The sequence below is a fragment of the Tamandua tetradactyla genome, chromosome 7, assembly GCF_023851605.1.
Source record: "Tamandua tetradactyla isolate mTamTet1 chromosome 7, mTamTet1.pri, whole genome shotgun sequence".
Classification (NCBI taxonomy): domain Eukaryota; kingdom Metazoa; phylum Chordata; class Mammalia; order Pilosa; family Myrmecophagidae; genus Tamandua; species Tamandua tetradactyla.
The window spans coordinates 3372347-3398401 of NC_135333.1; the positions used below are offsets into that span (position 1 = coordinate 3372347).

A 26055-nucleotide genomic window follows, 5' to 3' on the forward strand; every position below is an offset into this window, starting at 1 on the left:
TTCCACAGAAAGCACAGGGAAGCACAAAGTTAGAAAAATGCAATGTTTTATTTTTGAAAGTGGCTTTTAATGCCTAGAATTGGTTGGAGTGTAGGGCTCATTTTGGAGAGTACAAGAAGAACTGAAAAAATAATTTAGTATGAGGTTGTGAAGGGATTTGAAAGCCAAGATGCAAGTCTGGACTTTTTTCCATAGATTGGTAAGTGGTGTGTGTTTGTGTTTGTGTGTGTGTGTGTGTGTGTGTGTGTGTGTGTACCAGTGGGGTGATGGATGGAAAGAAATGTGGAAAACATTCTGTGCTATATTTGGGAATCTTAGAAAGTTATAATTTATTCCTTAAAAATCATTGAATGTTTTCTAAGTTTAAATTCATAAAGCAATCTTAAAAATCTTAGACTGAGAGGAATAGTGTTTCTTAATATATTCTTTCACTTTGTTGCTTTTCTCAACTTGTTTTCTTTCTTAGGATTCTTTTTGTTTTTGTTTTAATATATTCCTTGCTAAGATTAATCGAAATTAACTCATTTGGAATTTGGACACAGGGATCCCATAAATGTTGAGAAAACAGACTAGATACATTGTAATCACTTTTAAAAAGTACATTATATACTATAATTCTGAAAATACCAATGTGAAACTTCAAAGGAGCTGAGAAAACCAAGTGCCTCATGGTTGAATAAGTAGGCTAAGTACAAGGTTGTAAAGGCCAATTGTTAAAGAATGGGGCTAATAAGGGTCAAAAATCTTTGCTGAAGTTGCACAAAAGGGTGCTCAAACAGTCGTTGCTAGGTTACTAACAAGAATTTGCCATTTCTATGGCCAAAAAAGTTTATTTGCCTGGTTTGTACATTATAATTTCTGGTGGATAACTAGCTAATGTACTGTAGTTCTTCCTGCTTCAGTGACAGGAAGCGGAAGTTTACTGCCAACCTTAAGTCCTTAGGCTGAAACCTGGCAAGATGCCTAATTATATTACCTATTGTGAGATGGGCTATTTTTGGTTTCGGTTACATTGCCCAAAAGATAAGGAATTTCAGGAATTCTCCTGAACACATGTGAAATAGAATCGAAAACAATGGGCCTTTCATGGAACTCTAAGCATTTGACATTCAGATTGTTATTTTAACTTGTTTTCCTTTAGTTCAAAGCTTCAAAGCCCTTAGTTCCTTTGGAGACTTTGGACCTGGGGAATGGAGAGACTGCTCTAAAACTGGGTATCAGTGCAAAATCTGCTAATACTACATTCTGCCGTCATTTCTTATTTAGAAGTAAATTTACTTTTAGCATATAAGGTTTAGTTCTCACTTTCAGTTCTGTTTGCATTTATTTTAGAGCTGTGTAGTTTGGCCTTTACTTCTTAAGGGCTTCAGGTTTTACTTGGTATCTGGAGTGTATGTCTCTGGATGTGGAATAGTTTTCTCTAGCCATCCTATTTGAATGTTTATAAGACTGTTGAGATAATGTATGTAAAATTGCTTTGGAATTTTATTTTATATAGAACTACACACCATTTTGATCATTAGAGATCTTTTTGGTGGCAAGAATAATTATTGATTATTATTTATAAGTGAAATTGGTATTAATATAAGGGTAAAGAAATAATACGGCTTGTAAAGCAGCTAATTAATTTACCTGTATTCCTTTGTTTCAGCTTTTGTTTCTGTGACTTAAATATATAGAGTTATAAATATGTGTTCATTTTTCAATAGATAATTTTTCCTGGTATTCACAAGGAATAAGGACTGGGAAATAAGAAAATACATTTAGCTGGCATGAGAAAAGGGGCAGTACAAAAATTAATCTCTTAAACAATACACAGAAGGAAAATTCTGGTTGTTTTGTCTCTTTATCATATCTAATCGCTTTAATGGTAGCACAGAAGCCTGGCTCTGTATCTGGAGCCAGGTGATCTTAAGTAACATTTCTAAATTGTAAAATGTAGATTATAAGTTCCACTTTATAGACTAGTGTGAGGCTCAAAGGAGATAGTAGATGTATTGAAAGCAACTATACATAGCAAGGTCTCAGTAAATGGTGGTCTGTATTCTTGTCATTAGAACAGGTGATAATTAATAGTTGTCATTAATAAAAATATTCCATTGAGCAATGTGATGTACAAGTTACTGTTAGGTAATATGGGGACTATAGAAAGCTATAAAGTATACCTCCTGAGAAAAAGTAATTTGTACATAATTTGGGGAGATAAGTTTGAGGTAAAAAAGATAGCTGACTCAATAATATAATGTATGGGTAATGAATGGGAAAATAAAATAATCACTGTTTTCTGAGATGCTTGGGAAAGTTTCACTAAGGAGGCCATCTACAATTTAGATGGACAGAAAGAATAAGGATAGCTGTTCTAAGTGAAAGTGAGTTTTTCATTCCTCTCTCCCACCCACCTCACCATCCTCTTCTTCCCTTTCACCATCTGTGCTTACCAGCTGTATAACCATAAGTATATAACCACCCTAAACTTGATTCTTCATCTGTGCAATAAATATAAGAATAGTACAAAGGGTTCCAGCTCTCTAAATCTCACAATTACAAGATTGCATGGGAAAACAACCATTACGACACAACAATATTCAGTATTGACTACTTATATAATAAATTCCTCTCAATATCCCTCCATGTTTACAGCAAGTGTTGTTTCCTTCCAATTGCAGTAAATCTTTGCCTTTTATGGCTATCTAATATTGTAAACATTTGCTAATGTAATACAACAAAGCAGGAATTAATTACTGAATGAAATGTTAAGACTTGTAAAAGATGCGAATTTCTTGAAGTTGAACAAGAAAGTATATTTTGAAGATCTGCTAAAAATACTTAAAAACCCATTGCTAAAGGATACATATGTGTATAAAATCCTTACAGATTCCTACTACAGTGCAGGCCCTGTTCTAAGCACTTTCCATATACTCATTTACTCCTAACATCAGTCCTTTGAGTGGATGCTATTGTAATTCCCAGGACAGGCAAATAAACAGAAGCACAGAGGAGCTAGTTCAGACCAAGGATTCTGGCCCTAGAGAGTACATTCTCTTCATCATTGTGCTATACTGCTGTAATTATGCCAGTTGATAATTAACCAATGACAGGAAATCAAAAGGGAAGAGAAAGGGCACATCAATAGAGAGAGAGAGTTCCAAAGGTTAAGAAAGCTTTTGTGAAAAAATTGGTAAAAAGCTGTTAATTTGCAGTGTAGATAGTGGTTATGACCATGGGCTCTGGGTCAGACTTGCATGAGCTTCGCACTTCTTAGCTGTGTGACCTTGGAAGATAACTCAACAAGATTACAGGGTTACTCAGTACCTCAGTTTCTGTATCAATAAATTGGAGATAATAGTATCTACCTATAGAATTGTGGTGTGGGCTATATGATTAAAATAACTATAAGAGTAACCGACAAGTAGAATGTACTCTGGAAATGTTTGTTATTATAACTAACATTTTAAATCATGGCCCTCTTTATGACAGTGTTCCAAAACTCAAGCATAAATAATATCATGTCTTATGCTATTCTCCAGTTTTGTTGGAAAATTTATTCTAAAAAACCTCCAACAACTTATTTCATGTTTTTCCTTCTAAGAATTAGCACATAATTACAATTATTTAAAAAATTAATTATTTAAATAAAATGAAATAAACTTATCCTCATGATTTTTAGTTTTCATTTTCAAGGTAAAACATAAATAGCACCCCTACACATGCAAACACTTTGTCACCTTCTTTTTCCAGTAGAGTATTTTTCCAATAAATATTCTCTGGTAATGAAGTCCTATCTCTTGAGATTTGTGTGAGGGTTGAATGAAATAATGCGTGTAGACTGAAGGTGTATAGGAACATTCGATATTTATTAGTAACTCTACTTACTAATGTTATTATTATTTCCATTAAATGGGAATGACATGAAGAATGTGCAAAATAAGAATGCATAGTCTGTTTAGGATTTGTTAACTTCTTCCACAAACATCAACCCCTGCTCTGATGAGACTTCACACAAAGTTAGGTTCATGACTAGGAAGGTGAACTGAACATGTTTCTCCCCATCTCCCTCCTCTTCTCTTCAACTTGTCCTTCAGAGATAACAGTCCAGTGGAGGAGTCATAGGTATAAACAAATAATTAGAGTACATTGTACCTCATAAATGCTGTAATAGAAACATGAAGTTATGGGAGTATAGAGGAGGGAATAATTTCCTTTGCTTAGGGAAATTTGAAAGTTTCCACTAAAAAGATAGCATTTAAACTGAGGATAAAGCAGCTTGGCTTAAGCAGAAAGAACTCAATGAGAAGTGAAATGCAGTTGGGAAATGTAGGTTGCTGTGCAAATGCAGAGGTTCATGATTGCCCAAGTTTGTCTGGACATTATCCCTGAATTACGGGGAGCCATGGAAGCTTTTTGTTAGTTTGTTTTTTAATGCAAGTTTATTGAGATATAATTTAAGTACAGTAAAGTTTTCCTCTGCAGGTATACAATTTGTTGTGTTTTGATAAATGTGTATAGTCCTGTGATTACCACTACAAAGTCTAGAATTTAAATCACTCTAAATAGTTCTCTTGAGCCTTTTGCAGTCTTACTGCCCAACCCCCATCCTATTCCTACTAACCTGTGATCTGATTCCTGTCCCTATAGTTCCTTTTCCAGAGGATCGTTTATGTAGCCTTTTTTGTCTAGTTTATTTCAGTTAGCACGGTGTGTTTGAAATACATCCATGTTGTTTCATGTATTGTTAGTTTTTTTTGTTTTTGTTCTTGTTTTTAAAGAATGACATGACTTAAGGAAGATTAATCTGCCAGGGGTGGTATATAAAATGGATTAGAGAGGAGAGAAATTGGCATCATCAAGGCAGTTAGAACAATTGTAATTCAGGTGTGAGGCGATGAGTACCAAAACTAATGCAGCAACAAGGGGGAATAAATAAAAAAAAGGGGGGGGGGGGTTGCAGATCATTCAGTTTAAAAAGAGCAATAGAGCTAGAAGTTGGATTTCAGCGTTTAAGGGAATGTGTGGGTGTAAGATAAAAAGCAGTAGGTTTGAACTATTCGCTTAAAATTTTTTGTAGCAAATGAAATTTTTTGTTGCTGCATTAGAGCCTCACGAAAAGCCTAGGGAACACTTCTGCATGGTTGTAGGCAGCAATAAATAAACCAGGGGGGGGGACTGAAAATACTGGAGAGAGGTGGGGGTGGCCTGTAGGGTGTAGGGGTTAGTTTGCAGGTGGGAGATAATTGAGAAGCACATTTATTTTAGCTAAAGTGTTACATGAGACTTCAAGGACAGAAATGAACTCCTGCTCATCAAAGTTGCTATTGTGCATTCTGTACTTTATCAGGAGGGTGGGGTGGGTTGGGAAAACCAGCCATAGCATAATGTTTCTCTAAAGTTTTTACTTTTTGTTATGCTTTAAACCTTAGTATAACAGTTATAGTTTATAAATTATCTTCGTGAGTTAAAAAAAACTACAAGCATTTGCGAATTTAAGATATTTTGGATAATAAAAAGAATATGGCAATAATATGTAATCTATTTGCAATTTTCTCTAATATATTCAATAGAAAGACTCTGCATTTAGATCAGGAACTAATCTTTGGAAAAACATAATATATTCTTTTTCATATCAGGTAGCATTCACAGACTTCTGATTCTACGATATCTTGGTAAATATTTCTTGCCCCTAGAAATCGTTTACTTTCTCATAAAGAGAAAAACTCTGTGCTAACCTGTAGTGTGTCTATGGATTTTTAAAAAAAATTTGTTAAGTTCAGGTACAGATGATCCATTAAATATGAGAAAATCAAAAGTTTTGATGTATATAATTATGTAAGATAAAATGATAAATCACAAGCTCAGCCTCGCTTACTCTGCTAAGTATAATGTAGATTGTGTTCTAAATGCAAAAAAAAAAAAGTGTAGGAAATTATGAGACTATAAAAATATCCCACCTTTGATGTTTTTCTAGTTTTGCTGCTTGAGAAGATAGAACATGATGACATCTGCAATAAAACATTGAAGATTACAGATTTTGGGTTAGCAAGGGAATGGCACAGAACCACCAAAATGAGTGCAGCTGGCACGTATGCATGGATGGCACCCGAAGTTATAAAGTCTTCCATGTTTTCTAAAGGAAGTGATATTTGGAGGTAAGACCATACTTTTTTACTTTTGTAAGTTTCTAAAGAAACTGGTTGCTGTGCTTCATTTCATTGATTCGCATAGTATTCAGTAATTCTGAGCATAAAAGGTAGCAGGCCTTTCTGAGGAAAGTTGATGGTTTTTTTGATCAAGGTAAAACCATAAAATCTGAAGTTTTTATTGTCCTGTGACTTTCATTTGATAGGGAAATTTTCTTGTTAAATCTGAGGTTTAATTAAATTAGTTATGATTTGAGCAAAACCAAGATTTTCTAAGGCCTGCCAGTATATAAAAGTAAATTTTTACTTTAAGCAAACTTTTTATTCCTTAGGATTCACAACAAGAATATTAGCATTAAGGAGTTTGAGAAAAAATTAAACTAACTCCATCATTTTATAAATTGCATCTTCTAAACAGTAAAGCTTCCTGTTTCAAGATGGACAGCTAGGCTCAAATGGAATGCGAGGTTATCTTGATTCTTCATTCAGATATGTCTCAGGAGATGAAGAGAAATTCATGATATCAATAACAGAGTAACAGAAAAATCAGCCTATTTAGTAGGTAAAATGCACTGAGAGCTTACTTGCCTTTGTTTAATACTCATAAAATCCTATGTGGCAGGTACGATAATTCCAGAGTTCTTTTGTTTCTTTATACCCTTATTGAGATATAATTCACATACTAAATATTTACTCATTTAAAGTATAGAATTCAATGGCTTTTAGTATATTCATAGAATTGTGTATTTATCACCACAATCTTTTTTAGAACATTTTCATTACCGCCAAAAGAAACTCCACACCCCTTAGCCATACCCCAAATCATCCCATCCCCTCCAGGCTCTAGGCACCCACTAATCTATTTTCTTTCTTTGTAGATTTGTCTATCTAGGCATTTCATATTATGAAATATATAATATGTGGTCCTTTTTGACTTGTTGCTTTCACTTAGGACAATGTTGCAAGGTTCATCCATGATGTAATGGATACATCACATTTCCTTTGATACATCCCTTGAATGGATACATCACATTTCCTTTATCCGTTCATCAGCTGATAACCATTTGGGTTGTTTCTGCTCTGGATCTACCATGAATAATGCTGCTGGAATATTTGTGTACAAGTCAACACTTGTTATTCTCTGTCCTTTTGATGCTAGCTATCCTGGTGAAGGTGAAGTGGTATTTAATTATGCTTAAAAATTCCAGTTCTTTTTACACAAAAGGAAAGGGGCTAAGGAAGGATATTTTGCTTATTAGGAATCCATATCCAATAAATGGCAGAATTGCTATTTAAAACCAGATCTAACTTCTAAATCCCTAATCAGCAAATATTGACTCTCCTCCTCTAATCATAGGATGCATCAGAAGTTACTTCATCAAGTTCACACATCAAAGTCATAATAGAGCCCTTGTTAGCATAAGTTCCATAAAACTCTTTTAAATTCCAAGCTTATCATCTGTACTTAAAATATAATTTTGTAATTCTTATCAACTTTTAAGAAGTTTATCAATTGTATCAGGAGTTCAATAATCTCCTAGAACTATTTTAAAAAAACAAATATTTAAGCCTCACCCCTCACTTAATGAATCTTTAGGGGTGGAATGTGTGTTTTTATCAAGCATTAAGTTTGTGTTGATCTAATTAAAATAATTTTACGACTCAGATGCTACTTGAATACTTGAATGAAATGGACAATTCATTTAAAGAAATTATACTTCAAGACTATAAAAATCTATTCAAATACATCTTAAATCAGTTTTACATTTAAATTTAAAATAATATATATTAAGACTATTTTATTTGTGTGCTTCTATTATAAACTATGCAATTACAGGCTATATGAATTCTGAGCAATATATATAAATGCATTATAGCAACTTCACCTGTTGCAAATACAAAGGAGAACCAGAAAGTAAGCTTAAAAAAAAAGCTACTAAAACTAGTCAGAATGAAAGTCTTCATGTCAATACACTCAGTAAAAAGGCCTTCTCTCAAAATTCTGTTTATTTATAAATTTATTCTCAGTTTTACAAGGCTTGATTATCCGATTTTGTTAAGAGCAGCTAATTAGAAGGAAGAGGGCTACTAAACTATTAACAGTTTAAAAAAAACGGCATAGGTGATGGGGAAAAAAAAGCATGGCATACTATGAAAATGATTAAAAACTATGGCCTTTAGGGCCACCTAGAATGGAGCCAAATATCCCTGCATTCTGCTAAAATGTGTTGATGTATTCAAGCATAAGAGAGTCATAGCATGCCAGGATGGGTAAAGGCAGGAAAGGTCATCTCTCTGAACAATACATACCGTTGCTTTAGAATCTTCTTTTGTAATATTCATATGAGAGGTAATTGCATCTAAAGAAATACTGCTTATTCTTTGCAATGCTAGACAGTGCTAATGATCGTGTTTTTATTTACTGATTACCTTCTCTTCCCTCTCCCCTTCCTCCTTACCAGTTATTATATTACAAGATAACTGTCCTATGCAAATTAGGTACATATTATCACTTAATTCTTATAGTACTGTTGTTATTACCCAGTGTTGTAGTCTTCCAGGCTGCTACAACAGACACCACACAGTGCATTGACTTAAATAACATCATTTACTGGTTCACAGTGTCAGAGGATAGAAGCCCGAAATGAAAACACTGCAAGGCCATGCCTTCTGAAGTCTGTAGCATCTGGTACTGGCTTACTGTAATCCTTGAGGTTTCTTGGCTTGCCTCTCTGCCTTTTATCACCTGGCAATGTTTTTGATCTCCTGTGGCTTTCTCTGGAGTCTGGCTTTTTATAGGACCTCAATAATACAGGTCAAGGCCCACCCTGATTCAGTTTGGTCACAGCTAAATAAATCTTAGAATATCCTACTCACATGAGTCCACACCTTAATAAATAGCATGTCTTCAAAGGATCATGTTCAAAGCTTCACACCCACAGGAACATGGATTAAGCATTTATCTTCTACATAATTCAATTAACCACTTCCAGTTTTATAGATTAGTAAACGAAGGCCCTGAGGTTATGAGATTTGCTCAAGGTTGCAAAATAAGTACAGGTCTCAGTTACCAGGACTCCTGGTACTAAAGCCCTTACCATTATGCTACTTGAGTTATCAGAGAAGGTTTATTAATACTATCCCCAATCTAGTTTAAGAGAACAAAAAAGTAGGGATTACACTTTAGAAATAGTTCCATTTTTTTCAAATTGGTTTTTAAGAGGATAAGCCATTTTCTTCCCGGCAAAGTGAACTATCCTGAATTATTCATTAGTTGAAATTTCCAAATAAAAAATTTTGGTGGTGTTTGTTTTTGTTTTGTTTGCTAATGAGGATAGCAAGGAAGTGTCTTTGAATTTAGACAATTTCCAGTTATTCTCTGTAATAATTTTCTGAGGTTATTTTGTTGATTGATATATACATTAAGCTTATCTACTTTTAAAGGTAAGAAGGAACCTCTGCTAATAAACCATGATATAGGTAATTGTAAAAAAAGACTAATCAGATAATTGAAGAATATTGGTTTCAACCTAATTGCTAACAGTTGAATCATTATACAATTTACAAGTACTTCATTGTACATTTATTTGTTTGTATAAAGCAATGCTTCAAGATTCTAGAACACATTTCACTATTATGTTATTTTACAGATGATTTCATTTGAAGATAAGCGTAAAGGCCCTTGTGCTTAACTAATAAGTACTAATAGCTAATTAATACTAAGCGTAGCTAATAAGTAGTAATACTACCAAAGACCAGTTCTTCTACCTCCAAGTCTAGTTCTCTTTCAAATAGAACCTCAGCTAGAGGATTCCTAGGGCCCATTTGATTGAGCAAATTCTGTTATTTTCTGCATTCTATTCCTGAATGTTCTAAGTGTATAGTTTAGTGTCCAACAGGCACTTAATGAAGGGATGACGTGGAGCTAGTATGTGCCCCAGTTCTTTGCAGATCAGATCTTCACATAGGACTTTTATTGTTAAATTTGTAATGTTGTGAGTTCCCATATCTCTTAAGATTATAAGATTATCAAACAGTTGAGAAGTAGATTGCATAGCCAATCTTAAATAATTTTTTTGTGTTATTTTGACCTTTTTTTTTCTCTAGGGATACGTAACTACCTTCTATCTGATATCTTTAAAATTATACTTGAAGTATAAACAACAAACATAAGAAATGAGAATTGTTGCCTCTCTAAATTGAGAACTTTTTTTAACTTAAAGCTATTGAGATTTTAAAAGGATAGAATATTAGAGAGGACTTCTCTATGTTAATAGAATTCAAAAATAAACTAAGTGTAATTATGTTCCTTATGCCTGTGTGTTTCAATTTAAAGTCAAGTAAATCATCTGGACTGACTGATTTTTTTATTTATTAAAAATAGAGAATTTGAATGTACTTTATGTTTTGAAGAAATGAAGGATCGCTTAATATACTGACCTGTATAGAAGAGAACAAATGTATGCCATGTAAAAGATTTGTTTCTATGCTATTATGGACTAACCTGAACTTAGGGGACCTTAGATTTCCCTATGGGTAAGCATTATCAAAACAGCCACTTTACTTTTAGAATGTGGACTGGCCCCAGACCCTGCTTAATTTAATTATGTACTACTCCATAGCTTTCCTTATTCATTTAAATAGCTTTAATTCCCCAAATAAATGCATGTATGATTTCTGGGAAGGAATATATTTGCATGTGTTGGTTCTGATTGGAAGAACACACCTTTCATGTTGGGGTAACAGCCATCTATAGATTTTATTGGAAGAGAAGATTCCTATTAGGAGTTTGGTGAAGGTACTGATGCATTTACCCTACCAGTTATGTCATAAAGAAAATAAACACCATTTAACTTTCTGAAAAATTTTCTTTGTAGTTATGGAGTGCTTCTGTGGGAACTACTCACAGGAGAAGTTCCCTATCGTGGCATTGATGGTCTTGCTGTGGCTTATGGAGTGGCCGTCAATAAACTCACTTTGCCCATTCCATCCACCTGTCCTGAGCCATTTGCTAAGCTTATGAAAGGTATTGGTCCAGCCTCTCTATGTTTGTGTGTTTACGGGGGAAAGGGTCATTAATACATCAATTTTTTTTTAAACAAAAAAGTTATTTCTGTGATTCTAATTTCCAAATACTTTTAAGTAATTTTGCTCTCAAGAATTAGAAACCTTGTCTTTGATCTATGATGTCAGGTGGAGTTTTGATGACTAAGTAACTTTTTAAAAATTCCAGTTTTATTAGTGACTCATTTATGTACAAAAACTCAACTGGACGGTAATAAAGTTTTCACCAACTAGACTCATAGAGTTCAAACGCAATATCCAGTTGGCTCCAAATCTGCTATTTTAAATTTGACCTAATGATCAAAAATGTTTTACCATCTTAACTGGCATGGTTTACCAAGACCTTGTCTATTTGATCCTTATCTTTTTAAAATTAACTAATTCTTTTCTGCAAGCAACAGGTTGTCTTACTTCATTACTGGACTATTTCTTATAGCTTCTTTCATGACTGTAACATCTGAGAGACTTTGATTTTCTTAGGCTGTGTTGTATAATTCTATATCGGTAAATCTTCTGGTTATGGCAGCCTGGGCCCTTCAAACACAGAGCTCACGGTAAGGTATGGAAATCACATGTCTATATATTAAGTGTGATACATTGTAGACAAAAAGCCATATCTAGTAGTAATTATTATACATCCTCTGACATGGACAGTGTATAAAATAAATTATTCAAGATCATTATCATAGATTATTAAAATCTCCAGCACACACTATCAACATGGGCTTATGGTTCACAATGACAAATGTTAAATTGAAATACATTTCATTATAAAGCATTTCTTAGAAACTCAGATATCTTGAAGATAATATGGTTGATGTTGAGATAAGAAATTGTGATTGTTTATTTTAGAATGTTGGGAACAGGACCCTCATATTCGTCCATCCTTTGCTTTAATTCTTGAACAACTGACTGCTATTGAAGGGGCAGTTATGACTGAGATGCCTCAAGAATCTTTTCATTCCATGCAAGATGACTGGAAACTAGAAATTCAACAAATGTTTGATGAGTTGAGGACAAAGGAAAAGGTGAGTAAGAGATTTTTAATTGCATAATATACTAATATTTATGAAGATTATAGAAATATGAGCCAGTAACCTCTGTTGGCATTATTCAAAAATATTTTCAAGCGTTAATATTTATTGATCCTTGCCTTTAGGTTAAAAACAAACAAAAAGACTTGTACTCAAAATGTGTAATTGGAGGGATAAAAAAAGCCCTTTGTTATAGTAATTTTCAAATGTTGACAAAATATGGTTATTGCACAATAAACTTGTTGTCTGCATTAACCAGCTTTAATAATTGTCAGTATTTTGTCAGTTTTATTCATCTCTCTTCCCCATCATCATCTTTTTTTTAAACTGAAATATTTTAAATCATGTCCTAGATTCATGTCACTTTATCCATAAATACTTCAATATGTTAGTAAGGACTTTGAAAAACAACTTCCTTGCCATTATTATCTAAAAGTTTAACAATAATTCCTTAACTGTTATTTGACACTTGGTCCACATTCATATGTCACAGTTTGTTCCAAAAATGTTTTGTAGACTTGATTTACGCAAATCAGGATTTAAAACAGGTCTACACCTTGTTTTTGGCTATTTTAAAAGCTCCTTAAAAGCCTCTGCTATACTGATTTGCCCCACACACACCCTTTTATCTCCAATGCCATTTGCTTTGTTGAAGAAATCAGAAATAGGTAAATTTTAAACTTTTTAACATGATGACTTAAACTGTGATGGTTTATAGATTTTAAGAAGGAAAAAAATAATCCTATCTGTTAAATATTCTAGGCTTAGCTGTGTCACCACATAGAAGATGAAATTGCAGAAACAAGAACACAATTGGAAGGACAACTTTTGGGAAATTAGTTCAGTTAGCATGGTCTCTTTTTAAATTGTGACAGATGACTATTAATGGACATTGAAGAATCCCATATTCAAGACATGGTTCTGTGCCACAGTTGTAGTATTTATTTTTTAAAGTTTTTTATAGTACTTGAACATTTTGGTGAAGCAAGGTTTACTTTGTTGTCTCAAGTATAATATTCTTGTTGTCTCAAACTACAATAATTCAGTAGGTTAAATTCTTCTGTTGTATGTGCAGTTAAGTGCACCATTGCAAGTTATTGATAGCATTTATAAAGCCATATAATTTTCTAGGGAGAAATAAAATAGAGTTATTTTTTAAGTAGGGATGTTAATTTGCTTAAATAAACAGTCCGTTTGTTCCAATTTATGATATTGAAACATGGAATTGTGGTATAACTGGGAATCATTCTCGCATGTTAAAGTTACCTTGACTTCTTTAATGTAGCTTTGCACTACATCTCGAAACTTTCACATTACCCCTAACATGAAAACCTACAGCTAACCCAAGTCCAAAGGAAAGGAGAAAAGAGGATAAGAAGTTCTGTCTAAATATATATGCAAAAAAATTTTCCGAAGCCACCATATATGATAATGTATATGATACCAAGACTTCATCTACTCACATTCTGTCCTTTAAGTGACTTATTTATACTATTATCATGATAAATTGGATGGTAATACAAGATGTGTCATTCGTATTTCTCAAAATACAAATTGTTTCCCTGAGCTTCATTTTTAAAATATTGATCTGTGGGGAAATTGCTCTGAGTTTTATTGTTAAAACCTTTTTTTCCCAGCAAACATGTTTTGAATATCTGCTATGTGCTGAGAATAGTGCTAGAATACTAGGATGCAAAGAGGAATGTGGCAGTCTTTATTCTTGAACATGCTTTTGAATACCAGGCTGAGAATTCGGACTTTATTGCTAGGTTTTTTCAGTTCCTCTGATGTCATGCTCTTGACTTTTGGCCTTTGCACATATTCTTTACTCTGTTAAGAAATTCATCACCTCCCTGGCCTTCCTTCCCATCTCACGATTGCTAGCTCCTTTATTCTTAGTTGTTCGTATCTCCCTTCTCTTACTCTGCTGCACCAGATAAACTTTTGTGCTATGAAAGCATACTGTAATCCCCTTGTCATGGCACTCAATCATGCTTTATCATTATACTTCCTCATTTAGTTGTTCTTAGTCTGCTTTTTCTGCTAGATGATAAGCTGTGTTATTTCATTCTTTTTCATTTGCATCCACAATATTGAACATAGTACTTGATACATGGTAGGCATTAAATTAAATACATACATTAAATAAACCTAAGTACAGTTGGTAGTATGCTTCTGATATATAAATATATATATATATGTATACATATATATATAAACAGTTGAGGGACATTAGTAATTGTTATTACTTTGAGTGAACAGAGAATTCACAAATGTATAAATTTTATGAGTTCTATTATGAATCTTATGATATAAAAAAAGCACACAACTCAGCTATTTGACTTCTGGTTATATATTCTTGAGAAACACACAAGTGTATAAGAAAAAAGGCTATAGATTGTTCACTTAAACGTTGTTTGTAATAGTGAAAAAAATGGAAACAGCCTCAGTATCTATTAATGAGAGAATAGATGCCTAAACTATTATATGTTCATATAATGGAAATCTCTACAGCCTTTAAAATGAATGAATGCTAACTACATATTTTGGTATGGAAAAAATCTCAGATACAATATTGGATGAAAAAGTGAGTTGCAGAAAAATAGTTACAGTATATACCATTTATGTAAATTTTTGAAAACATAGCAAATAATACTAGTCAATGAACTAAAATACTAAAATTATAGATGAGGAAAGGATATACACCAAATTTAAAAACAGCAGTTAGATCTGAAGGAGGAAGAGAAGGAGGGAAAGGAATAGAATCAGAGTATGGTGCACAAGGGCTCTAACAGACCTGAAACAAATATGGTAAAAAATTGAACAGCTATTAAATGTTGACTGTGAGTATATGGATATTTGTTATTCTTTCTAATTAGACTGTATTTTAAATACAGGGGAAACCAGGCACTGAGGTCTGATGCTTGATAATAACTCACTAGATTACTTTTAAAATACTGCAATTCCTTGAAGGCTTACTATCAATAATGTCGATATATTGATATTAGTGTTAATATTTATTGGAAACTTTAATAATTTTTATTGAATTAGAAAGTAAGAAAAAGATTCTGATTTTTTTTAACTTTCCCAAATTGTTTCAGGAATTCTAAAATTAGAAGGTATTTACTAGAAAAAACAAAAAAACTTTGGAGAATAGAAGAGGAATGAGGAAGAATAAAATTTGAAATCACAGAATTTAAAATTTGATAGTGATGTTACTTATTAATTAGTTATTTTAAACTTTTATTTTGGTTTACTTCTAATTATTAATAATTATTTATGAAACTGCAGGATGTCAACATATCCAATGAATTCTTTTTTGTATCTGATATAGAAATCAAAATATGCTTTAAGAATAGATGTTTGTTCATTTTGAGTTCTTTGTTATTCTTTCTATTGATTTTTTTAATGTATTTTTTATTTTTATTTTTCTCTATATTATCATTTTGTTTCTTTTTCTGTTGTCTTGCTATTTCTTTTTCTAATCGATGCAAATGTACTAAGAAATGATGATCATACATCTATGTGATGATATTAAGAATTACTGATTGCATATGTAGAATGGAATGATTTCTAAATGTTGTGTTAGTTAATTTTTTTAATTAATAAAAAAAAAATGGAATCCACAATCCACAATCTATTGATTTTTGAGCTGATAGCAGTGTCCTTGTTTGTTCTTTTTATCTGACGTTTGTGTGCTACTCTGTGAACTACAGCATGTATCTTTGGGCCTTTTGGTTTACAATTAAAGATCATATAATGCTATTTTGCTTAAAGATTTCTGATTGCATTTTTGTTGATGGAGTAAAAAGCACAGTGTACATGCCCTATCTCCCTTTCTCGTTCACTGATTGCTTAAGGTAGGAGGCGTCAGACTTGGATAATGGTCAGTAACTTGGCTGTGGTCTGTATTAGTCAATTATTCAGTAAACTGTAGCCTCCTTAGATACTGGTTCCTCCCCAGATTCCTGGCTTCTTATCTCTGCCCGTCTGTCTTTGCGTCTGTGTGCATGCACCTGTCTTTGAATCACTTACAAAGGCATGTTACTGTTAATGATTAACATCTATTGCCAGGAATCTGGATTTTCCATTAGTAGAATAGCCTGTGCCAAGCAATTAAACAAATATTACTGCTAGTCATCTCATCAACTAAAAGAATTTTTGTGTGCTTCGTAATTTCAAAGTATTCAAAAGCTTTCTAATACCCCAGACTTTTTTCTTTTACTTCTGAATGTTTACAAACCATTCAGAGGAAGATTACTTTTGCTCCTTTCTCTTTGATCTTTTTTTTTTCCTCTTATAAAGTCTCAAATAAGGTTTTTTAATTATTATTATTTGTAAGGTCGTTGTAAGAAGATTAACATTTTAGCTTTGGACCTGGAATTAAAAATGTTTTCTTATTCAATTACTGTGGTAGTAACACACAAAAAGCCTAATTGAATTTGTTACTCATATCTCTTATTACTTGAAAATAAAGGAAAAGTTAAAAATACTACATGTTTAAAATAATTCTGTAAAACATCTTTTAGCTGGTGGTCTTCCCCAGTGGGTTTGTCTAAATAGGATATTTTACTGTCAACATATTTGGGGACAGAAGATAATTTTTCTGTCGACCAAAATGTTGTAATCTCTAAGCAATACCTTAAGAAAGTCCCTAAATAAAGGAATCTGTACTGCAATATTTTATAGATAGAATAATTATCATTTAATTAAGCAATTTTTAAATTCAGGGTTTATTTAAACCAACATGCCATTTCACTTAACAATAGCTAATTGGATTGCTATCAATACCACTGAAAAGTAGTATCTTAACAAAAGGTAGACAGTAGTGAGTAAGAGTAAGAAGTCAATGGGAATTATCTTCTGTCCATGAATGCATTTCAGTAAAAGATCCTATTTGGACCAACTCATTGGAGAAGACCAGCAGCTAAAAAATGTTTCACAGAATTATTTTAAACATGTAGTATTTTTTCTTTTTCTTTGTTTTCAAGTAATGAATAGTAATTTATATGTGGCACAGTGTAGTGAAGAAATACTGATCTGCTAAGAATCAGCTGATACATATTAGCAAAATTATTTGAATATCAGTTCTTAACTAAGCCATTTTTTTGTTTATGTGGCTTGTTTAGAAAAAACAAATCCGAAGAAAAAGCTCTAAAGGTGAATTTCAGTCCTCTTTGGTAGGATTGTTATAAATGTAGAATAAGTTTAATCTAATAGGTAAATTTCTTTGTTATGGGAGCCCCCCAGTCTCTTCTTGCTGTTGCCGTATATTTGAGAGAGGATGGGCCTCCACCCTCTCACAGATTTAAATTACTGACAAATAGACTGACAGACTTTAATTACTCTTGGAGTCTTTCGGTAAAAAATCCAAGGGATAGTAGACTTGAACTGTATCATAGACCAATGTTTTGGTGCTAGTTTCCTCCATAAACTTCCATTTTATGTGGTGTTTCTTCATGAATGCTTGAGTTGGGCCTATTAAAGTTTGGCCTACTTATATAAAGTAAGAAAATGTTTGGACAAAGCTCAGCTCATAGCTCAATTTATGATTGACATTCTACCTGAGAAAGTATCTACAGTTTCTAACAAAGATTATTGTGTTCTAAGACTAAATTAGTCTGGAGCAATATAAATAAAAGCTGATAAATGCCTTGATTTCTATTCCTGTGCTTGATTTATTAGCAGGATAATCTAGAACAAAAAGTAGTTCAGCAGTAAAAGGAATATCTATGTCTCTGTTAAAGAGCAACATAATTTAGGGAAATTTAACAAGAATAGGGATGTGGTTTTAAAACTGTGAAGTTCTCTGTTTTACTATTAAACACTTTGTTTCTAATAGGAATGAAAATATTCCTTCATTTATAGATTGTATATTTCTCAAAAGTTCAATAATTCTAAAACCAAAACCAAGATAAAGTTAAACTTTAATCAGTAATACCATGACAGAGGAGCTTTTGTAAGCTTTTTCATAAGATCTGTGTATAAAGTAATACTTTGTATACATCCATGTGATCCTGAAAAGTTTTTTTGTATACTGAATACATTTTCATTTCTTTTTTTTTTTTTTTTTTAAAGGAAAGACAGAGAGAAGGAAGGAAGGAAGGAAGAAAGGGAAACATCTTTAAACATTTTCTTGTTTTTATTGTATTTTGTTTCTTTGTTTTTGTTACATGGGCTGGGGCCGGGAATCGAACCGAGGTCCTCCGGCATAGCAGGCAAGCACTTTGCCCGCTGAGCCACCGCGGCCCGCCCCTACATTTTCATTTCTAATGGGCCTTCAGCTGACCCCTAGTTTACCAGTTTTGCTTTTTACCTTAATCTCTACCAAAATGTTATATTCTCTAAGTAATACCTTAACAAAGTCCCTAAATAAATCTGAACTGCAATATTTTGTAGATAGAATAATTGTCATTTAATTAAGCAATTTTTAACTTTTAGGTTTATTTAAAAATGAGTTATTCTCAGTTATACTTTGTTGCTATGTGTTAATGTACACTTCACATAGCGAGTGATTATAAAGTCTAAAGATGAAGAGAAAAATGTTATATTGAGTTTTAAAATTTTGTTAGGTCACTTTTAGGATCATAAAACTAAAAGAGTTAAATGTAGCCTGTGCAAAGACTTTGATTTTAGTGAAAAGGTCTTGCTGTAATTTCCTTAATTGTGATGAGCTCTGTCCTATAAGGATTTGAACAGATTGTTCAGAGGAAGGGGAAATTTCGTCTTCCCCATTGTGCATGAGAATCAAGGGGCTAAGGGGAGTGAGTGTCATGTTGAAATAAATAATAGCCAAGAAATGTCAATCTTCCTACTGTGAATGTTTCATCTTGGTGTAAATCCTCGTTTTAGGAGCTGCGCTCACGTGAAGAAGAACTAACTCGAGCAGCTCTGCAGCAGAAGTCTCAGGAAGAATTACTAAAGCGGCGTGAGCAGCAACTTGCAGAACGCGAAATTGATGTCCTAGAGCGGGAGCTTAACATTTTGATATTCCAGTTAAATCAGGAGAAACCTAATGTGAAAAAGAGGAAGGGCAAGTTCAAGAGAAGTCGTTTAAAACTCAAAGATGGACATCGAATCAGTTTACCTTCAGGTATGATTTTCTTCTTAATATCTCAATGAATTTTGTATATCATCCTTTTAATGAGCTTATTTCATAAGAACTGAGCAAATAAGACTTTAAAACATTAATGAATAAATATCTTCAGTTGCTCACTTCAGTTCGTATTTGTAATGTAGGACATAATTAGTTATCATGTATGAAGCAGCATAAGGAGTAAATCACAGTACCTCTTATGCTGAGTATTTAACTCTCAGAATACTTTCATATTAATGGATTAATTGATTCACTCTTTCCAGAAATCAAAATAGAATTTCCTTTTAGCTGAAGTTGCACTCAATCAACATTAGGTGGCATTGTGAAAGTCCAGACAACAAAGCTATTGATATCTCATTATTAAGTTTATTGCTTCCCCAGAGATCTCTAATATCATCTGGTAACTGAGCTCATTTGGGTTGGTGATGTTGTTAGCACCTTCAATAAAATATATCAGGTATTTCTATTTTGTTGCTACTTTCCCATCAGAGCATTAACATCCTTGAGGTGCAAAAATGAACCAGTAAATCTAGGAAGCTTTTACAAGCAGTTATAAAACATATGACAATAACATAAGAGGATTGCATGTGTTAGAAAAGCTGAACAAAATAAAAAATAGCAAGCATATGCTAACTCAATAAATTAAATAATTTTATGTTATATATGTTTTGTTTGATTTAAGGCGAAACCACTTTACTTCCTGATTTTTTTAATACCAGGGAACAATGATGACAGAACAAGAGCAAGCTTTACTTTATAGAATGTGTATTAAATATCTAAATTGTATCTATCTTGGTCTCCATGTGTATATGTATTAGAGCTGGCTTTAAGTATTTTAGTGTTTCTTAATCGCATGGAAACTTGGTTTAAAGTACAGTATTTGACAGCTTTAGTTTTATATTAAGTTTTTATAAGACTCTTGTAAAATGATTATTACAAAATGCTGGAAGCCTAGAAGCATTCCGTGACTTTTTAGATTATTGCAAAAGGCCTCAATGAATCAGAAAATTGCTAATAAGTGGTAATCATGATTATATAGTATACATTATTGAGTATTTGAGTACATGAAGTGAGAATAGACTGTGGTCCATATAACTTTTACCTTCAACCTCTCTGGAAAAAAATATTTGAGGATCTCTTCTGATACTTGCTTTTAGCTGATGTGTAACTTGGAAAACCACTGACTAGACTGTCTTATGTATCATCAGCCATAATTAAAAATAGGATATTTTATTTATGATGAGGCTTCTACTTTCAAGTATAGATGTTAAGAAAAACCAGAGACACCAGATGTGAATTTTCCAGTTTTGAGTAGTATCAGCTTTTTTCTTCTGTTTGTTTTATGATCATGTTATCATAATTAATATTCATTGTTTCCCTTGGGTAAACTTGTGGGTGGTAATTGATAAACTGATAGAAAAAGAAATTAACGTGGGTGAGAAAAATTAAATCAGTCTAATAATTCTTTTTTTTTTCAGTCTAATAATTCTTTAATGTCCGATGATAAATAACATATCTCAGGGAGGGGAAGTGTAACAAATAAAGTATCAGTGGCTGATAGAGTTCAAATAGAGTCAAGAGGCCACTCTGGAGGTCACTCTTATGCAAGCTTCAGTTAGACATTGCTATCTAATCATAACTTGCCAAACCCCAATCATAACCATTCCTGGCAACCCTAAAGAATACCTAGAACATTATGTTCTAGGCTTCTTATGGCTTCTTATGTTCTAGCTCTGAAGTATGGAAGAGCATGCCCATCTTCTGGTGTAGAATAGAGGGCTCATCCTGCTCTAAAAATTTCTGGAAAGGTTACATGCACTAGGGTAACTTTCCAAAACTACAACCTCCAGATGGGTGCCTGGGCCAGATAAGTCCTGAAATACAGAGGGGCCAGCCCTTCCAGAACATCAACTAGTTCCATCCCCCTATCCTTCATTATCGACAGTCCCTTCCAACATGAAAAAGTTAGAATGGGCATAGCCCAGATACCCCTCAAAAATGGAAGAAAGATCAAAGAAGATGGTGGAATTATACAGAGAAGGTTGGGTTTAACAAATGAGTATGAGTGCTGAATCAGTATACTGATATTTCTTTTAGATTCCAGTACCTTAGAGCAGCTAGAAATAAAAACCTAAAATTGTGGAATTGTAACCAACACCAAACTCTGAAATCTGTTATACAACTAATTGTTGTGATGTACTTTGAAATTTATAGCTTTTATGTAAACATGTTATTTAAAGAGAAGGAGGAGTATAACAGAGAATAGGATTTAACAAATGAATATGACTGCTGAATCATTATATTGATATTTCTGTTGGTCTCCAGTATCTTGGAGCAGATAGAAGAAAAAATGAAAAATTGTGAAATTGTAACCCGTGCCAAACTTTGGAATCTGTTCTATGACTACTTGCTAAAATGTACTTGGAAATTTATGGCTCTTTTGTATATCTGTTATATTTCACAATAAAAAAAAAAACCTTTAAAAAAATCTCAGAATTCCTGATTTCAAACTTTGACTCTTGCCAAAGTGTTCCTTGACTAATACCTTTATGGAAAGCAGACTAATGTATTTTTTTACTATTTTTGCCAGATTTATTTTTTTCTTGGATTGTACTATTTGACTTTTATTTTTGTGAGAATAAAGGAAACATTTTAGTTACACATTTATTTGAATTATGACAATTACAAAGATTCCAGTTAAAACATCACAAAAAAATCTGCTATAATACTAAATCTATCATAAAGAAATGAAATTCTGCTTCTGAAATTTAGCATTAGAGTTACTTCTTACCCACAAGGTGGGGTAAATTGTTGTCATACTGGTACCAATATTGAAGCTTACTTTTTCCTCATTAGAAACCCCAACTCTACTCCAACCACCCACTTCCCCACATAAACACACACACATATACATATGTTTTCTTTCACAACATCCCAGTTAGGGCAGACATCCGAAAAGAATGATAACTATAAAAATATTTTTTGGGCAGGCCATGGTGGCTCAGCAGACAGAATTCTTGCCTGCCATTCCATAGACCCAGGTTTGATTCCCGGTGCCCACTCATGCAAAATATATATATATATATTTTTTTTTTTTCCTTCTGGTATTTTGCTTAGTATAAAAGAGAAAGCAATAATTTGTATCCTAGCTTCAAAGGAGTTCGTTCAATCCAATATCATCACTTGCTAGACAATTCTTTAAAACATCAAAAATTTTAATAGTGTTTAATAGTACACTGGTAAGGAAGAAATGTCTGACTGGTAAGAGATTGAAAAGTGATGTTTTGTTTTCAGGGAATTGCCTTAGAAAATCACCCCCTTTGCAGGAATTTTCTCTATGTATAATTAGCTTAAAGAATTTCTCAGAAACATTTGAGACTTTTTCAAACTGGCCCTTAATATTTTTGCCTAAAGAGCTCTCAAAAACTTACTAAATGTGACTAATTTGATTCATTTGTAATTTAAATCTGTGAGAATCATTGATGATTTTTAATCTTATGGCTGTTTATAGCTATAGTGACTTATTGCTATAAAAATCAAATTCCTGCTGGAATTCCTTCATGGCTGGCTACAAAATAAAGAAAATTAATTCTTTAAAAATGAGAGAGCATAATCTGGGACACTAGTTTTCAAATTATAGTTTGTGAAAATTTAGTATTTTTCTTGGAATTTGTAGAAAGAAAAAGTATGGTCGTGGTGGATATTTTTATGTTGTGACTGCCTGATATCACTTACTCTCTGTTGAGCTAATTTCAAGCCAAAATTGTGCTTTTAGTACATGTACAAACAAGGCAAAGAGGTCTTAAAGCCTCCAAAATTGATTGTTTCCGAAACAATGGCAATGTAACTTCAACTACTCCAAAAGTTGGAAAGCCTGAAAAGGTTGACTGTCTAAAGTGTGTGAGTGAGAGACAGTGTAGTCATTAATGTAGGGAAGAAAAAGCACTAGGAGATACCTTAGAAAAATTCTTTAGGTAATACTACTACTTTTAGTGAAAAAAAAATGATTATTTCCACTGAGGCTCTATTAGTTTTAATAAAATGTAAATATTACCAATAAAAATACAAATGTAGGTTTTATTCAAAAGCCAATGGACCACATAACAGTCTGGCTTGACTAAACAGCTTGAGAAATATTATACTAACGTGTATAAAGAAAAATGGAATGTCAGCCATAGTCACTAAATTCAGTTTTAATTTTCCTAAATACAAAATTGGAGCAGAATCAACCATTCACTGCTTCTTAGAGACAAAGATGTTTATAATAATGAGGTTTTTTTTTTTTTTTTTTAATGAAAGTGCTTAGACTTTTTCAGAAGTTCAGAAGTACTCTGAATCTTAGGGATTGTTGAAATCCAGGGTTGTGTCTTTGAATGCTCATCCTTGACTTTACTAATATTCCATGTTTTGTGCCCAATCTGTATTGCATCTCTTCTCTCATCATTTATAGCAGATGATTTATCATTCAGATAATGTGGCTTCTTATGTTCTAGCCCTGAAGTATGGAAGAGCATACCCGTCTTCTGGTGTAGAATAGAGGACTCAACCTGCTCTAAAAATTTCTGGAAAACTTGTTTCTGTAGTGTTATAACAAATCACATGGCTAACTGAACCATGTGATAACTTCAGTCTAAAATAAACTTTCATATCTTATGGGTAAGACACTTTCTGTTACCACCTCCCCTGACCTCCCACCATATCCAGTCAGTCATCAAGTCCAGTTGAACTGTTTTCTTGTATCCTTCCTATACTTAAACTGTCCTGTTCAAATCCTTCATCATTGCTTAATTGATCTATTGAAACAGACTTCTATTTGGTACTTCATTTTTGTTTCATCTCCCAAAACACCTTCCAGCCTGCTATACTTTTCTCAGCAATTAACTTTAACCATCAGTTTGATACTGTTGAAAAACCTTGCATAATGTTCTTATTCAACAAATGCTAGAAGATGCATAATGTACCAAGCACTAAAGGAAACAATAAACAAAATAGGCATGGTTTCTGCCCTCATGTTACTTACAATCTTAAAGAAAACATTCATTATGCAAAAATTTACTAAGGACTGTTGATATGCAAGGCCCTCTGCTAGTTTGGAGAGGAGTAGAGCAGTGATGGAGAATGTAATGGTCCTACCTTTGTTATATTGGGTTCATCATATACTTTGTCAATAATTAAACACCTCATTAGTAACTCGCTCTAATTATTAACTGCTATGACATATGACAGTGATTAGCAGAGTGCTATAACCTGGCCTAAGGGGATCATAAAGAGATGCTGTTTGAGTTGGAACTTGAAGTAAGAATTTACCATTTCAAGAGAAAAGAGGAACAGAATAAAATGTGCAGATAGCCTCTGCAGAGAAAGCTTGCTTCCTTCCAGTAATTGAGAAAGACCAGAAGGGTTTAGACCAAGGGTCAGCAAACTATGCCCCACAGGCTAAATCCAGCCTTCTGCTTGTTTTGTATAGCTCATAAGCTAAGAATGCTTTTTACATTTGTAAATAATTGGGGAAAAAATCAAAAGAAGGATACTATTTCATGACATGAGCATTCTATGAAATTTCAGTTTCCCATAAATAAAGTTTTTTCTTGTAATATATTCAGCTTTTATTGACTTAAAAAATGATAAAATTTACATAACATTAAAACTAGTTAACCATTTAGAATGAACAATTTTATGGCATTAAGTAAAGTGGACAGTGTTGTGTAACTTTCACCACATTGTCAGTGTAGTTAGTGCCATAGAATTGTTCATTTAGAATTATTTCCAGAATATTTTCATCATCCCAATCTGAAACTCATGCCCATTAAGCAGTAGCTCCGTATTCCCTCATTCCCTTCACCCCTGGTAACCACTATTTTGCTTTCCCGCTCTATGAATTTGCTTATCTAAGGATTACTTAGAAGAGATATCATACAATATTTATCCTTCTGTGTCTGGCGTATTTCATACAACATGATGCTTTCAGGGTTCATCAGTGTTGTTGCGTGTATCAGCACTTCATCCCATTTTATGGTTGAATAATATTCCATTGTATATATATCCCACATTTTATTTATCCACTCCTGTCTTGAAGAGGACTTGAGTTGCTTTTTCCTTTTGGCTATTATGAATAATGCTGATATGACATTGGTGTAAAATATCTGTTCAAGTCTTTATTTTCAGTTCTTTTGGATAGATATCTAGAAGTAGGATTGCTGGGTCATAATACGGTAATTCTGTGTTTAACTTCCTGAGACCCACCAGACCATTTTCTACAGTGTCCATGCCATTATACATTCCCACCAGCAGTGTATGAGGTTCCCATTTCTCTGCATCCTCACAGACACTTTTTATTTTCTGTTTCTTAAATAATCGCATGTTAGTGGATATGAGGTGGTACTTCATTGTAAGTTTTGATTTGCATTTCTCTAGTAACTAATGAGGTTGGGCATCTTTTCATGTGCTTATGGGCTGTTTGAATATCTTCTTTGGAGAAATGTCTTCATTTCCTATGTCCATTTTTTAATTGGGTTGATTGACTTTCTGTTGTTGAGTTCTAGGAGTTCATTATATGTTTTAGATATTAAACCTTTTCAAATGCATGGTTTCCAAAATTTTTTTCACATTCTGTGACTTGCCTTTTCACTTTCTTGATAATGTCCTTTGATGCACAAAAGTTCTTAATTTTAATGAAGTCCCATTTATCAGTTTTGTCTTTTCTTCATGCTATTGGTGTAAAAATCTA

General features: G+C 33.0%; 1 protein-coding gene across 1 annotated transcript in view; it reads left to right on the forward strand.

The window, feature by feature from the left end:
• The window catches only part of MAP3K21 (mitogen-activated protein kinase kinase kinase 21), a 55818-nt gene that overhangs the window by 11455 nt on the left and 18308 nt on the right, over positions 1-26055 (forward strand). Inside the window, exons 2-5 of the mRNA XM_077168359.1 lie at positions 5963-6143; positions 11012-11160; positions 12051-12226; positions 19085-19325. Coding sequence (XP_077024474.1) covers positions 5963-6143; positions 11012-11160; positions 12051-12226; positions 19085-19325 — 747 coding nt within the window. The remainder of the gene's footprint in view (positions 1-5962; positions 6144-11011; positions 11161-12050; positions 12227-19084; positions 19326-26055) is intronic.